General features: G+C 31.5%; 1 protein-coding gene across 1 annotated transcript; it reads right to left on the reverse strand.

Moving 5' to 3' along the window:
* Positions 1-662: 662 nt before the first annotated feature.
* Positions 663-1,937, reverse strand: LOC129947418 (uncharacterized). The gene is made up of 4 exons (XM_056057960.1): positions 1,721-1,937; positions 1,414-1,626; positions 1,191-1,333; positions 663-1,127 (listed from the first exon to the last, which is right to left on the reverse strand). Exons 2-4 carry the CDS (start codon positions 1,450-1,452, stop codon positions 911-913), a joined length of 399 nt encoding a protein of 132 aa, XP_055913935.1. The 5' UTR covers positions 1,453-1,626; positions 1,721-1,937; the 3' UTR covers positions 663-910.
* Between the last annotated feature and the right edge of the window lie 13,114 nt (positions 1,938-15,051).

Consider the following 15,051-nt stretch of genomic DNA (forward strand, 5'->3'; position numbering starts at 1 on the left):
TAAAGTTATTTTTTTAGATAAATGTAATTGTCAACTTTTTTTACAAAACACAAAAACCTACAAAAACAGCAGAATAATTGATAAGAAATAAGTGTCCTCGCATCTTAGCCTCTTTTCAATAATCAGAATCGCTTTGGAGAAAAAACAATATTTACAAATGGTAAACTTAACTATATGCCGATTTAATTGTTTATTAAAAATTGAATAGTTTATAGCTCACAAAGATGCCTTCATAGCTACCAATTACCATGACTTTGAAAATGATATAAACCACGTCCCTTTTGCTTGCTACTGAACAGTGCTGCACAAAGGTAGTTCTTAATCAAATCATTTCGAGCATTGGAAATCTACATTCGGTCACGTATTAATTAGCCACATCCGTAACAATGCCAAACAAAACATCAATAAAACATTTCATTTACACATACGTATAGATTCTTAACGATTACGGACACTGTTCCAACACTATCACATCTAACTCAAAGATGTCATGCCTATTTTTAATTACCAGCCATCCAACAGGTTAAACAAGCAACCTAGTTTAAAAATTAAAATTCGAACATCTAGACCCAACAAAAAAAAAAAACATTAACTCAAATAACAAACAATTCCAAAATAAAATCACATAAATTCAAACAAATTACAAACAAAACACCAGTAAATCTTTTAAAATATTTAAATCTATTTATTATGTATTATTTATATATTTTATTTATATATTATTTCAGAGAGGTTGACCTTAAAACAGATCCAAACACTTTTAACATAATAATTTACAAAAACAAAAACAATTTAAATAAAACAAGACAAAATTAAAACAAAACAAAAATGACACCAATATCTTGAACGAATATTAATAACCTACAAAACTAAATTAATACCATTTTCCACTCTACACTCTACATTATCATCAGCCCGATAAACTCGCTAAGAGCTTCGGTGAGACTTTACGAGTTTTAGTTGGAAGTCTCTTTGATTTCGGCCTTCGTCCCGCTCCAGCTCCTCTAGATGAACCAAGTGTATCTGGATTTGAATTCAAATCATCGTTATTTGTATCACCCCTCAGCGGTGGAACTCCGGGGACAATTCCAAGCTCCTCATGGATAACACCAGCCTGCGTCCTATAACTTCAAAAACGAAAATAAAAATAGAAAAACAAAAGAATAAATCCAAGAATAAAAAGCACTTACGAAAGTTTGTATCCATAATCCGTTGGAACATATTTGAAGTCTGAGAAAAATACAACCGGAAAGTTGCCCCCATAAGTGTAATAGGACGAAGATGAAGAAGCCGATTCGAACAAAGTCATTACCATCATCAGAACTATCAGAACCTGTTTTAAGTTAAATTAAATAACACATACAAAGCGGAGATTAGCATGTGAAAGTGAAACTACCAACGGAACAAGCTCACCGTCATAGTCAGCGTCATCATCCTCCTAGGGTCGGTCATTTTCTTGCTGATGATGCACGTTGTCCAGCTTCAATGTTGAAAATGAAACCATTAACTTTGGTCCACCAGATTTTAAGTCTGCATGTTGAATTGGAATCTAAACTTTTCGTGCAACCACGGAAGCGCTCATTGGCGGGGGTAATGACAATTGCTCGAATATACAAAGACAGACGCCTAATTGCGGACAATAATAATAAATAATAACCGGAGGCAGTCCGGAAGTTCGTTCTTATGTCGGGTACTCAAATTGATTATGTACTCTACGTACTCTTAAACTCTCTTTATCCTACGACCTATTGAAAAATCTCGTGTGACGTGTTGACGAGGAAAACGTCAACGAACGTTAAAGGTGTACTTTCAACTTCGACTATATGCTGGTGCCGTCATCGAAGTCGCTACTGCCACCATCTCCGTCTTCTGTCAATGGACCCGAAAGTTGTTGGCAATGATATTTGGTTAAGTCATTTCAATACGCATGAGATTTGATTTTGGTAAAAGTGGTCCACTAATCTTTTATGACCCTCGAAGAAGGCCCATTCAAGTTTGTTTGTTTTCTATACTTTTTTTTACACATGGATTTGGATATCGATGAATTTACATAGTTTGAAGAATAAAGTTCATCAGGGCGATGAGCTAATGACCCTGTGGTTTTCCTAATTACATATTTCAATCGCGTTGAATAAACAATAGTATCATATAAATGTTTCGTCAATAGCCCCCATGGGCGTTGAAGATTGTTTTTAATTGATTTTATTATGTTATTATATTTATCATGTCAATTCAAATTATACTAGTGGATCAACTTTTAGTATAAACTTTTATAGAGCAATGTCAGTGACCTGAGTGTTATTGAATTCAAAATTTATATTAGACACTTTGACGTCCCTTCCTTAATTGACTTTTTGAAAGTAAAAAGTGGATACAATTGATGGAACTAGAAGACTCAACAGGTTTGACACAGGGTTCTATGTTATCTACTTATTATTCTATTAACTTTCTATCTTCTTTTGATAGCTTTTATAAGCAAAAATTTGAAGGGTTTTCCCCAGACCTCCAGTTTTTTTTCGTTACGTAATATTTTGTGGGAACTATCACGCTATATTTTTATTTTCCATTGGAGTTTCTTACTTTTACTTTCGATTTTTGAATTTTTATTTTTTGTGAAAAATTTGTTTCGTGTAGAAAATAATTGAGAAGACTTAATCTTATTATTAATTAAATAATTAAATATTACGATGAATGAGAATTCCATTATAATATAGTCCTACTTTTCGTTAAGCCGCGTGAGTATCAGTTTGTCGGAGTCGCGTTCATCTACACATTAAGCTTGAGGTGTTGATACCTACCTACTATAGCTTAAGAGCTTTGCTTAATTTAAACTATTTTTCTATAATTTTCAGTTTGAACTTACTATATCTAAGTGTTGCCTTAGGTTTGGATAAAGACGGTTTATATAAAGATTAAGAAGCCAGGTTTCTCCGAACAACTTTAACAGTGTTTATATACGTGTGAATCTTTGATTTCTCACGACAAGTTGCAATAGAGTTGCCCTTCCACTATTGAGTGATTAAAATGCATATTAATTTGACATTTTTTAAGGTAAAGGAAAGTGAAGTACAGTGGGATAGTTGTATGAACAATGTATCTTTTGTACACATAAAAGAGTTTGCTGCCACTGTTTTGTTTCAAACTTACAGCTTGTAATTTGTATGTGGTATAAACTTTTTCAAAAGTGAGAAAGTGCCCCAAACGGATGTTGCTCTTAACACCAAACGTTAGTTTTTAAACTAAAGATAAATCCACCAGCAACAAAATTTAATATAAGAAAAGTGAGTATACGCCCAGGTTATAATATCGTTTATATCGTTTTAGACTAAAAAATTACACTGATCTTGTACCCATTCATTATAAGGACTTTTTAAATCATATAGGTTATTTTGAATCTGTAAGATGTTTTCTGTACAAAAATTAGAATGATAAAATTCGATACTTGCGATGCCAGCTGAGGAACCCACTTGAACTTAGCTTATCTTTATTTAATTGTTAATTTTAATAAATCTTTGAAAAGAAAATCGTATTTGGTCAACCCTTATCTACTCAGAATCATTTTAACGATAATTTCTGATTCTGTGATTGCAAACCGTATATTATTTGTTTAACTAAAATAAAGTAAACAAATATTCAAACTCACGTAAAATTATTTTCTCATTTAATATAAAATATACTACATCTTCGTACCGAAAAAGTAGTAAAATTTGTTTAGTTTAGTTTATTTCATCAAACAAAAAACAACTCTTACAGACTACTTTAAAAATTGAATACAATAATTAATTTAAATATATGTATAAGCAGGGCCGGACAAAGCATATGTGAGAGATGTGCAAATGCACAGGGCGCACAATGCTAGGGTCGCATTACCAGGAGAAAGAAAATGTAATCTGATCTTGCGCAAACAAATATGTACTACTACTATATGACATTTTTTTAAAAATCCCACCTAATTCATTTCCAAATATTTCACTCTGTTCGTACAAGAGAAAAAATGACAAAAATCTCAACTCAAAAAAGTTCCATGCCACCTCATATGTGCAAGATTTATTTCCTGGGCACTGAGTCCCAAATTAACACAGAGTGACGAATTTAGTGACGAATTAAATATTAAAGTGGACTCTAAATAATGAACCTTACCAATAATCATTTTAATAGTTAGCTTAACGCTAAACGTCACTCTAAATTTTAGAGTAGAGAAACGCGTGTTTAACTTCGTGATTAAGTGTAAACGTCATGTTTGTGCTTTATTGGTTAATTATGATTGAATAAATAGCTATCAGTTGTTAATAGAAGTGACGTATTTTGTAACAAGACAAGACCGGAAAGTGACTGAATCAGTTGATTTTAGACAACCTTTAATAACATGGAATTTTAATAAGTAACTGTCGAAGGCAAAGTTATGACAATGGTTCCAATATTAAATGAAAAGAAGCGGGTGTTCAGAATCGAATTCGAACGAAGAGCATTTTTCGTTCCATGTTGCTCGCATTCCTTAGTGGTTAATGATGCTGCTCGGTGCTCATTATATGCATTCAAATGATTCAATTCAAATTTGTCAAATTTGTATAAGAAAAAAATTCCAAGTCATACTTTGACACACCTTTCTGAGACTAGATAAAAGAGCAGGTTAGAAGCTTTGATGCCTTTAAAAACAAATTTAGAAGAAACACATGAATACAAATTCTAGAAAATACAAAAAAAAACACTTTAATTTTAATGCGTTCCGATGAGAAATTTGATGGGTATGTTTGTTCAATTAACCAAGCGCATTGCTAGTTCCCTTGAAATACTAAATATGTTTCCTAAAGCTTCATCATTGCGATTTCAACGGAGAAAAAGCCTTAATGCAGATGAATGTGCTGAAACTTTATTAGACCCGAAACAAGGATTTAATTATTTTTTTTTTAATTCTTAATGAAGCCATTCAAATAATTACAGAAAGGTTTGAACACATTGATACATATAACATCAATTTTTCATTTTTATGTAACATAAGCGAATGTTTAAAAAATAAAAATGAATTTTATAACATTAGGTAGTTTTAAAGATTTAGATGGAGAATTGTTTTAAGAGTTAATCGTAATATCCCCGCTTGTTACACCACAAAGCTCAAGTTTAGAAGTGTTAAATTTAATTTTTAGTTCTAACCTTGAAGATTTTGCTCCGAATCTAGTAATTGCTCTCCAAATCCCTAATACAATTCCGGCCACGGTAGCTTCAACAGAACATAGTTTTTCTAAACTTAATATTATTAAAAATCATCTTAGGACAACCATGACTCAAGAGAGATTGGTAGGCTTATCTATAACGTCCATTGAAATTTAATTATTAAATTCTTGAGACTTTGATGATCTCATTTCTGAATTTGAAAAATGTAAGGCCAGAAAAGTAAATTTCCGAGTTTATCGTTTCCCATCTGCTATTTCATCGCTGTGTTTTAGTTTATGGTTTAGACTTACTTGGGATACCTCAATAACAAAAAACGCACTGAAAGTCTACCTCCTGGGTAATGTGCGAAAGGCTTATGCTTGTGTATCAGTTTATGTGTGAAAATATAAAAAAGGGACGCTTTCTACTAATCTTGCACAGGGCACAAGATTGCCTTTGGCCGGCCCTATATACAAAAATAATAATGGTAGCAACAGAAAAATATTAATTACAAAACAGATTGCGATAACAAAGCAGACATAACATTTTTTTCAAAAACATTTATTGAATTATTAGAAAAAATATCTATAACCTCAACAACAGAATTCGTTTCTCTTATGCAACGTGCAAACGGTTCGTTTCTACTATAATTTCTTCTATGAAAAGTCTCTCGCAAATGAAAATAAGAGCGGATAGTCCTTGATGGAGAGTAAAAATGTAATCGTTCTAACAAAAAAGAATATTTAATACGATTGCTTATTAAATCTTTTACAAACATTATTGAAAAATATTTTGTCCTCGTTTGAATGTCAATAAGCAACCATCTAGATGGATACGGTGGTACTTACATATTCCTATTTAATTTATAGAAAGCATACCTAGTAAAACTTTTTTGTATTTTTTCTATTCTAGAAAAATTAGTTATATAATAGGGGTTCCAAACTATGCTTCAATTTTCCAGTACCCATTTAACAAGTGCAATATATAATGATTTGAAGGTGTGGGAGTCGGAAAAATCACCAGAGTTTCTTCTGATAAACCTTAGCATCCAATTAGCTTTACTGAGTATGCAATCGATGTGCTTATTAAACGAAAGCTTTTCATCCAATATGACTCCCAAATCTTTTTTGCCGTAACCCTATCTAAACTCGTATTGTTGATAGTAGAATCAAATATGATACGAGTAGGTGTTTTTTTTTTATATGACATTTGGCAACATTCAGGAACAACTTGTTAGATTCACACCATTCGGAAAGTTTTTGGATATCCTCTTGGAGATACAGACAGTCTGTAGAAGATTTTATGAGCCGGAAAATCTTGACATCATCGGCATACATAAGATACTTCGATTATTTAAAATTTACCGGAATGTCATTTATAAAATGGATAAAAAACAAGGGGCCAATATGGCATCCTAGCGGAACACCTGAAGTTATATCAATACTTTTGGATTAAACCCGATTTTTTATATAAGAAGACATTCATTTTATGATATTAGAATGGAACCCAAGCTTTGAAAGCTTCAAAATTGGCATACTATGGTTAACTCTATCAAAAGCTTTTGCAACATCTGTAAAGATAATATCAATTTGTAAACCATTTTCAAACCCGCAAAGTACAGAATCGTATAGTAATGAAAGGCTTTTAGCAGTAGATCTTCCAGAAACAAAACCCTGCTGGTATTCAGATATTAAATCCTTAACAAAAAAAAATTAATTTTTAACAGCCAAGCATTTCGAAAACCTTTGGGATCACTGATAACTTGCAGATAGTCCTATAATTGGTCACATTTAGCTTCGAGCCAGACTTAAATATTGGAGTTATATAAAAGATCTTAAAACAGTCCAAAAACTGACCACTTTTTAAAGACTGATTTGAAAATTAAGCTGAGCGATAATGCCAATTAAGACTAGCTAGAGCTTCAAAAATATCAGAAACAGGTAAGTCTATACTTCCAATATCAATATAATAAGATTTAAATAATCGGCAAATAAATCACATATAACTTTCATATCAAAATATTCACAATGGGAGTACTTTATACAGTTTGGAATCCCTAAAGACTTTCTTTTAATATTTATAAATTCCTAGAAATGTTTCGAATCATTTCTGATTTTTGACTCAGTAGATAGAATAAACTTATTAATTAATTATTTAGACAGTCATATTCAAGGTGGCACTGAATGTATTTCTGCTTAAGAGCCAGATTATCTTTTGTTGTTTTATAAGATTTACACGCTTTATTTTTTCTATTTTCCATATTAGATAATCTTTTGTTAAACCAGGCTGGGTTTGAATTGGGTTTAATTATTTTTTTAGGAATATATCAAAAGTCTCATGTAGATACTCGTACATTGCGAATTTTTCAAACGCATGTCCAAGGCTTAAATTAATCAAGTTGTTATCCCAAGTAATTGACAATAAAAAGTTATTGATTGCAAAACAGTTTTCACGTTAAAAATCAAAATAAAATTCTTGTACATAAATTGTATCTATAAGTTAAAAATGTACACTCTACAATGAGGCATATATGGTGAATGGAGTTTTTTATAGCAGGCAAATCAGTCTTATCGATATAAGCTTCGAACTCTTTATCCACAAAAATTAAACTTAATCTACGAATTAGATTATTATGACAGTTTTAACTTGAATTAAGTTAAATTCACTATAAAAATCTATCACTGACGTTTCTATTTTATTATGAACATTTTCTAACATATAGAAAAGATTAAGTATACTATTAAGTGTAGACACAAATGTGAAAACCCAAAATGACCACAAACTCTAGTCAAAAGAAATTGACAAAGAAAAAATGTACCTGAATATTATTTATTATTATTCTTATGTCCGACAATAGGCAAATTAAATTAATTTCTTCAGACAGAATTCCAAATTTTATATGGTTAAGTTTTTTTTTAATTGAAAACGGTTTTCCAGGTATTAATGAAAAACTACATAATGGTAAACACGTTCTTACATCATATTCGTACAAAGGTAAGAAAAGAAACCATTATAAATTAATATATAGGCCCTCAAGTTATTTCTAAGTGGTTTATGGTTGCAGTCGTTTACAGTATCATTTATGGCTACTTGATTTGAACTGATCCAATTTTCCTAAAATATCCACTTTGTTAATCGACTATGAATTTCATAACTTTGACTTGATCCGATGAAAGGAATAATAACGTTGGGTGCCGAACATTTAACCTATTTATGCTTTTGTTTCTCTTATTAAGATATCGTGTTTGTAAATCTTGAGTGAGGGCATGCAATATGTAGCCACCTGACCTACGTTAATTTTCGGAAATTTTTCATACGATCTATTCGATACGCCTTCGTTTAAGTAGGTAAGTACATATTGACATGTATCATTCATTGTAAAAAGTTCGACTTACTATAAACCTTGTATTGCCTCATACTACAACAAGGTGTCAAATTATTACCACTGTACATTGAGGAAAAAATGTAGGCAATTTTGTTTAGAGACTGTAAAACATTAACAGTTGGTAATAGGATATGGTAGTCTTGATGTTTGTACACCAAACGCTGGAGGTATAAGAACTAAATCTCATCAATTATTTACTTCATCATCACTTCAGGAGTTTAACGTCATCGTTATTGTGGAGACTTGGCTGAATCCACATTTTTTCTCAAATGAATTCTTTGATAATTATTATCAAGTATACGGGAAAGACCGACCTACCTCAACAGGAATGGACCGAGGTGGAGGTGTGTTGATTGCTGTAAATTCGAAGTTCAACAGTAAGCAATGTAAATTGTTAAATGATTCTGATGATATCGAGCAAATCTGTGTGTGTGTCAGCTCTAAAGGTCTTAGTTCTAAGGATTTTTATTTTATTGCAAGCTATATAAGACCACGTAGTACAATAGATTTATATTCTGTTCATATTATTAATATAAATTCTTTAATTAGTGAATTGAAAACTGATCAGTATCCTTGCGTACTAGGCGATTTCAATCTTGGTGAAATCGACTGGTGCTTCATAGAAAATGAATTCACATTAGTTCCGTTCAATACATACAAAGAAATTGAAAGTTTAGTTGTCGATTCATTATCTTCACTTAATTTATTTCAAATTAATCATATTAATAATGATTTAAAATATTGTATAGAGACTGTTCAATGTCCATTATTAAATTACTCGGTTCACCATATTGCTTTTGAGTTAAATTTTGAATTTTATGAATTTGCACTTCTTTCACCTACTGAAGACAGAAATTTCAACTTTGTGAATGCCGATTTCATTGCATTGTATAGTTTTTATAGTGCATTTGATTGGAAAAATATTTTTCAAAATGGTTCCCTCAAGGACATGTACACAATTTTCAAAAGTATTCTTTTTGAAGGCTTAGAACTTTTTGTCCCAATTTCAAAGAAAAAAACATCATTAAAACTGCCATGGCATAGCAAAAGACTAAAAAATCTGGAAAATGTAAAAAATAAAGCCTTCAAGCGTTTCAAATTGACGGGGCAAAATTTTGATAGATTTCGTTTCCTTCAATTTAGAAGAGAATTTGATTTTTTAAATCGTTTTTTATATAAACAATACATAAATTCTACTGAATCAAATATAAGAAAAAATAATAAATCTTTTTGGATTTTTATAAATTCGAAGCGCAAAAATGTGTCTCATTTTCCACAGTGTATGGAATATGGTAATGAAAAATCTAATGATTTACAATCTTCTACTGACCTTTTTGCTAAATTTTTTAATTCATCTTACAATAAAGACATAATCGAGGATCTCAATTCTAAGTATTCAAATTTTAATGACGATATAAATTTTGTTCTTCCGCATTTGTCGGTGAATGAAGTCTTAGATGGTTTATGTGAATTGGATGTTTCTAAAAAAGCAGGCTATGATAAAATTCCGCCCCTTCTCTTATCAAAATGCTCCTCATCTATCTGTTTTCCTCTCACACTCCTATATAACAAATCACTCTTGTCAGGAGAGTTTGTGGACGAGTGGAAAATATCATTTATCAACCCTATCTATAAAAGTGGCCCTAAACAATTAATTAAAAATTATAGGCCAATCTCGAAAATTTCAGCTATTCCAAAACTTCTTGAAAAAATTATTACTGATAAATTCTATGCATCCGTGAAACAGTTTTTATCGCCTAGTCAACATGGCTTTATTAAAGGTCGCTCATCGGCCACAAATCTCGTTCTTTTCACTAATTTTTGTTTAAATGAAATCGAAAAGGGATTCCAAGTAGATGTACTCTATACGGATTTTATTAAAGCCTTTGACCGAGTCCACCACGGTTTACTACTCCAAAAACTTAAGTTGTTAGGTTGTGATAGATATTTTCTTTTATGGTTAGAGTCATACCTATCTGATAGAAGTCAAATCGTTAACATATCTGGGTATTACTCTAATCCTATTAGTGTTGACTCAGGTCTTCCTCAGGGAAGTCACCTTGGTCCATTGCTCTTCCTCATTTTTATTAATGACTTACCCTTAACCTTTCATAAATCTAAATGCTTAATGTATGCTGATGATGTAAAAATGTTTTATCCCATTCGCTCTTTAACTGATTGTTTAAGTTTTCAGATGGAAATTGATCTTTTCTTAAACTGGTGCGAATACAATCACCTAGAGTAAAATTCTTTAAAATGCAAGATTTTTAGTGCAACTAGGTCAATTAATGCTATAAATTATTCATATAACTTCAATCATGAACCACTTTCAAGGGTCGAATAGGTGAAAGATCTTGGTGTGTTTGTAGATTCAAAATTGGATTTCAGAGCGCACATAGATTTTGTTGTATCCAAATGTAATTCAATGCTTGGTTTTATAAGACGAAACCCGAAAGAATTTAGAGACGTATATACACTTAAAACCTTATTTAATTCATTAGTTCTCCCCTATCTTGAATATTGTTCTATAATTTGGAGTCCATTTTATGCGAATAGTGTACAAAGAATAGAACGAATTCAGAAAAGATTTACCAGATTCGCACTTCGAAATCTATATTGGACCGATGATGTGCCGAACTATATTTCAAGATGTGCACTTATCGATTTGAAAACGCTTGAAGTTAGAAGAAATACTCAAAGCATAATATTTATTAAAGATATTTTATGTAATCGTATCGATTCAATTGAATTATTGTCTCTAATAAAGTTCTATGTCCCGGAAAGATTACTTCGGAACAGACGTGTCCTTTTTATCTGTTAAATCATAGAACCAACTATGGCTTAAATGAGCCTATCTCGCGATCCTTGACATTGTTTAATTCCGTCTGCAATGAAGTCGACATTGTAGTGAATAGGGATCAATTTAAACGACAAGTATTAGACTTTTTAACTTATCATATGTAAATCTGTATAATCATACCGTTAGTTAATCAATTAATTGTTTGTATCAAAGCTGTGTTTTAATATCTATTATTATCTTGTAAGCTTATTTATTATATTAAATGAAATAAATAAATAAATAAATAAATAAATAAATAAATAAATCCCATTCAATAATGGTAAAGGAACAAAGCAGTTTTTTTATCGACCTGTGCAGTCAAAAAATGGTTACATTGATTGGAAAACTTAATCTCTTTAACTTAGTCGTTCTTTTGATTTTTTTTTGTGTAGTTATTTTAAAAAAAAATGTAAATCAGAAAACTTAAATGAGCGCAGACAAATATTTGTTTTAAAAATCAAAAATTATAATTAAAGCCTTGAAGCACAAATGTATTGCCCAGAATTAACGTTTTCTCCAATTTGGTTTAACTATTTCGCCCTTGTCCATACATTGGTGTTTTTGCTTTGCTTTTTATTTTCAACTATAATATAAACTTAATTATCATATAAAATGATACTAAATCAATAACTTATAAACTTTAAAATGTGTTAATTTTGATTATGTCGTTCTAAGTTTTTTCTTTGTTTTGCTTATTTGATGTCAACATAACAAAGCACCTCCAGAAAACGATTTTGAATTTAATGCTTGACATGATTATAATTTGTCTTTAATTAGTCGTGAATTACTGTTTGTCATAATTTTAATAATAACTTCAGTAACACTAATGAGGTACAGACAAGAGCGGATACAGACTTTTAGTCAGGGGGATCACGCACTTACCATAAAATGTTTTTTTTTTCCTAAGCTCCTCAACATGTTATTAAATGCCTTTGGAAGGCAGCTAAGGAAATTTGGACTTCTATTTGAATTTAACAATGCGTATCTATCTTTAATTTGGACTGTCATGCTAGACGGCTTGAGTTCGATCCCTGCTTGTGCCATCCAAAGTTTTTTTTACGAGTGCTACCTCTTACGAAAAAATGACAAATTCTTCAAGAAAAATTCTTGTCATGAAAAGTGTTTACCTACTTAAATTAATCGGCTTAAAACTGTAGGTCCCCTCCATCCCTGACAACATTACTCGCACAAAGGAATGCTTAAAAGTCGAAAGTCACAAGGCCCTAGTTCTTAACGGACTGTTGGGCCATCTTATTTTTGTATCTATCTTAAAATTATGCACATGTACCAGTAATGATGCTGAGGATGAACTAAACAGTGGCAGTTTTAGTGTTCGGTCCAGGAAATTATGGTATAAATACTTCGACAGCTTCGACAGATTTTGGGAACTATTTTGTTCATTGAACTCATTTTTGATGTCTAATTTAAAACGATTTTTTCGAAAAATCAATAAGAATGTTGTGAAGAACTATCTGAAAAATTCAATTTGTCGTGCGTTGAAGCTGTTAAGCATATTCTGATTGAAAATTTAAAACATGAGCAAACTGTTAATACACTTTTTGTTAAGATTGATGTTCAAAGAAAAAATATTGTAAGGAATTCACTACTTTACACGTTTGTTGTGACAAAAGTAAAAATCTATGCGAGATCCAAGGATACATGATCTAAAATACAATATTTAGATGTAAAAGTGCTCAACACATTCAAACAAAACACCGATGAGTAAGCGATGTCTTAGGAAGGCTAAGAAACAACGTATTCTTCTGCGACCACGATTCCAAACTATCAAAACTATCCTACATCGTCGTAGAGTAAATAAAATCAAGATTACTCCGTCTAAGATATAATTAAAATTGCAAATTTGTATTTAAGAAAAATAATCTAAAAATTCAAACAAAGGATCGGAAAACTTTATAAATTTGAAAATTTTTCACTGTTATGTATTCTTAAGTTTTTAAAAGTTTGATACCAATTTTAAAAACAATCGACTTTCAAAAAGTCTTAAAATTTTAATGTACACCAAAAAACTAAATTGAAAGAAGAGTTTCAGTATCAGAAATGAAAATGGGGTAAAAACTTTCCAGTGGCCAGGATAGTATCACTATCGTTCTGAAGAGGTGTTCTTCAACATTGGCAAAACCACTGCGTAAGCTTTTCCATCTGTCCTATTCTACTGGTCTACTGGAAAATCCTCCTAACTATTGTCCAATTGCACTTACGTTCCTTCTTTCCAAAGTCATGGAAACGCTGATCAATTTTGAGCTTAAAAAATATCTTGTAGAAAGGAAATTTCTTAATGACCGGAAGTATGGCTTTCGTGTCAATAGATATACTGGTGATCTCATGGTTTATCAGTGGAACAAATCTTTATATCGTTTTGGAGATTGTTGCACCTGATATTTCAAAGGCATTTGATAGAGTTTGGCATCAAGCTCTCTTATCAAAAAAGCGTGCTTTTGGTATTGATGAATCCCTTCTCTTTGGGTTAGAAATCACCTTTCGGATCGTTCAATTCAAGTAGTATTGGACGGGTTTAAATCTGACATCCACAAAATAAACGCTGTTGTGCCCCAGGGCTCCGTTTTGTCTCCGACGCTCTTCCTCATTTTTATAAATGATATTTTGTCTGAAACTTCTAACCCACCAACGGCAGCGTATGATGTTCAATGGGGAATCAAAAACTGTGTAGAATTTAATGCTTCGAAAACTCAATGTAGTCTACTGTCTCAAAAGCGCTACCATCCTTCAATGCCACTATCTATGTGTGGTACTTGTATCAAAGACTACTTGTTGTGGAGTAATCACATATTTGACATTGCCAAAAATGCTGCTAAGAGTTTAGGTTTTCTCCGACGATGCAAGAAGTTTTTTACTCCTTCTGAGCTGGCTATAATTCACAAAGCTCATTTTGGGCTAGAGCCCCAATAAAGTACCTGAGTCTCTAGATTGAAAAAAGAGCTCTAAAAATGATAGGAGATCGTTCTCTCTCTGAGACATTTGCTTCTCTTAACCACCGCCACAAGGTCTCATGCCTTTCATTGTTTAATCGTTATTTTTATAAACAATACTCTAGTGAAATAGCCATTTGCATTCACCCTTTAAAAAAATCAACCGTAATACCCGTACTGCTAGGAATGCCCATCAGTTTACCCTTGAACTCAATTTCGGACGTACTGTTAAGTACAGAGATTCTTTCTTTAACCGCACGTTCAAAACCAATGTGTATCGGTTTCAGCTTTCTAATCATATCCTCCTTTCCTCATTGCTCGCACTGTGTTTAATCATTATAAGGGTATTCATAACCCCTTTAGTTCTAATAATTCGCAATTGAGTACAAAAAAGTGCAGAAATTCAATTTATTTTTATTATTTCTTCTCTCTCATGATTATCTTTAACGTTTGAATATCTTACTTACGTTTATGGCACTTAAAAAAAAACCTTTTAAGAACAAAAATTGATATCCCGCATCTTAATTTACAATCTTGTTAAACTTAAAACTATAATATTTAGATACAAACTAGTTTTGTTTTTTTTTTTTGTATTTTATTGGCAATAAACAAAACATCACTAAAATTCTCACAAAACTAGTAAAACACCATCAACTTCCACAAACAAATTAACAAAAACACAAAATCACCATATATACGCAACGCGTTCTCAAGAAATGACTTCATCG

This window comes from Eupeodes corollae, chromosome 2, assembly GCF_945859685.1.
Source record: "Eupeodes corollae chromosome 2, idEupCoro1.1, whole genome shotgun sequence".
NCBI lineage: Eukaryota > Metazoa > Arthropoda > Insecta > Diptera > Syrphidae > Eupeodes > Eupeodes corollae.

Excerpts from the sequence above, each read along its gene's own strand:
- LOC129947418 (XM_056057960.1), bottom strand. The coding sequence starts at position 1,452 with ATGACCGACCCTAGGAGGATGATGACGCTGACTATGACG. Across the intron at positions 1,334-1,413 it reads TGATGACGCTGACTATGACG|GTTCTGATAGTTCTGATGAT; the intron begins GTGAGCTTGTTC and ends AACTTAAAACAG. Across the intron at positions 1,128-1,190 it reads GATTATGGATACAAACTTTC|TTATAGGACGCAGGCTGGTG; the intron begins GTAAGTGCTTTT and ends TCGTTTTTGAAG.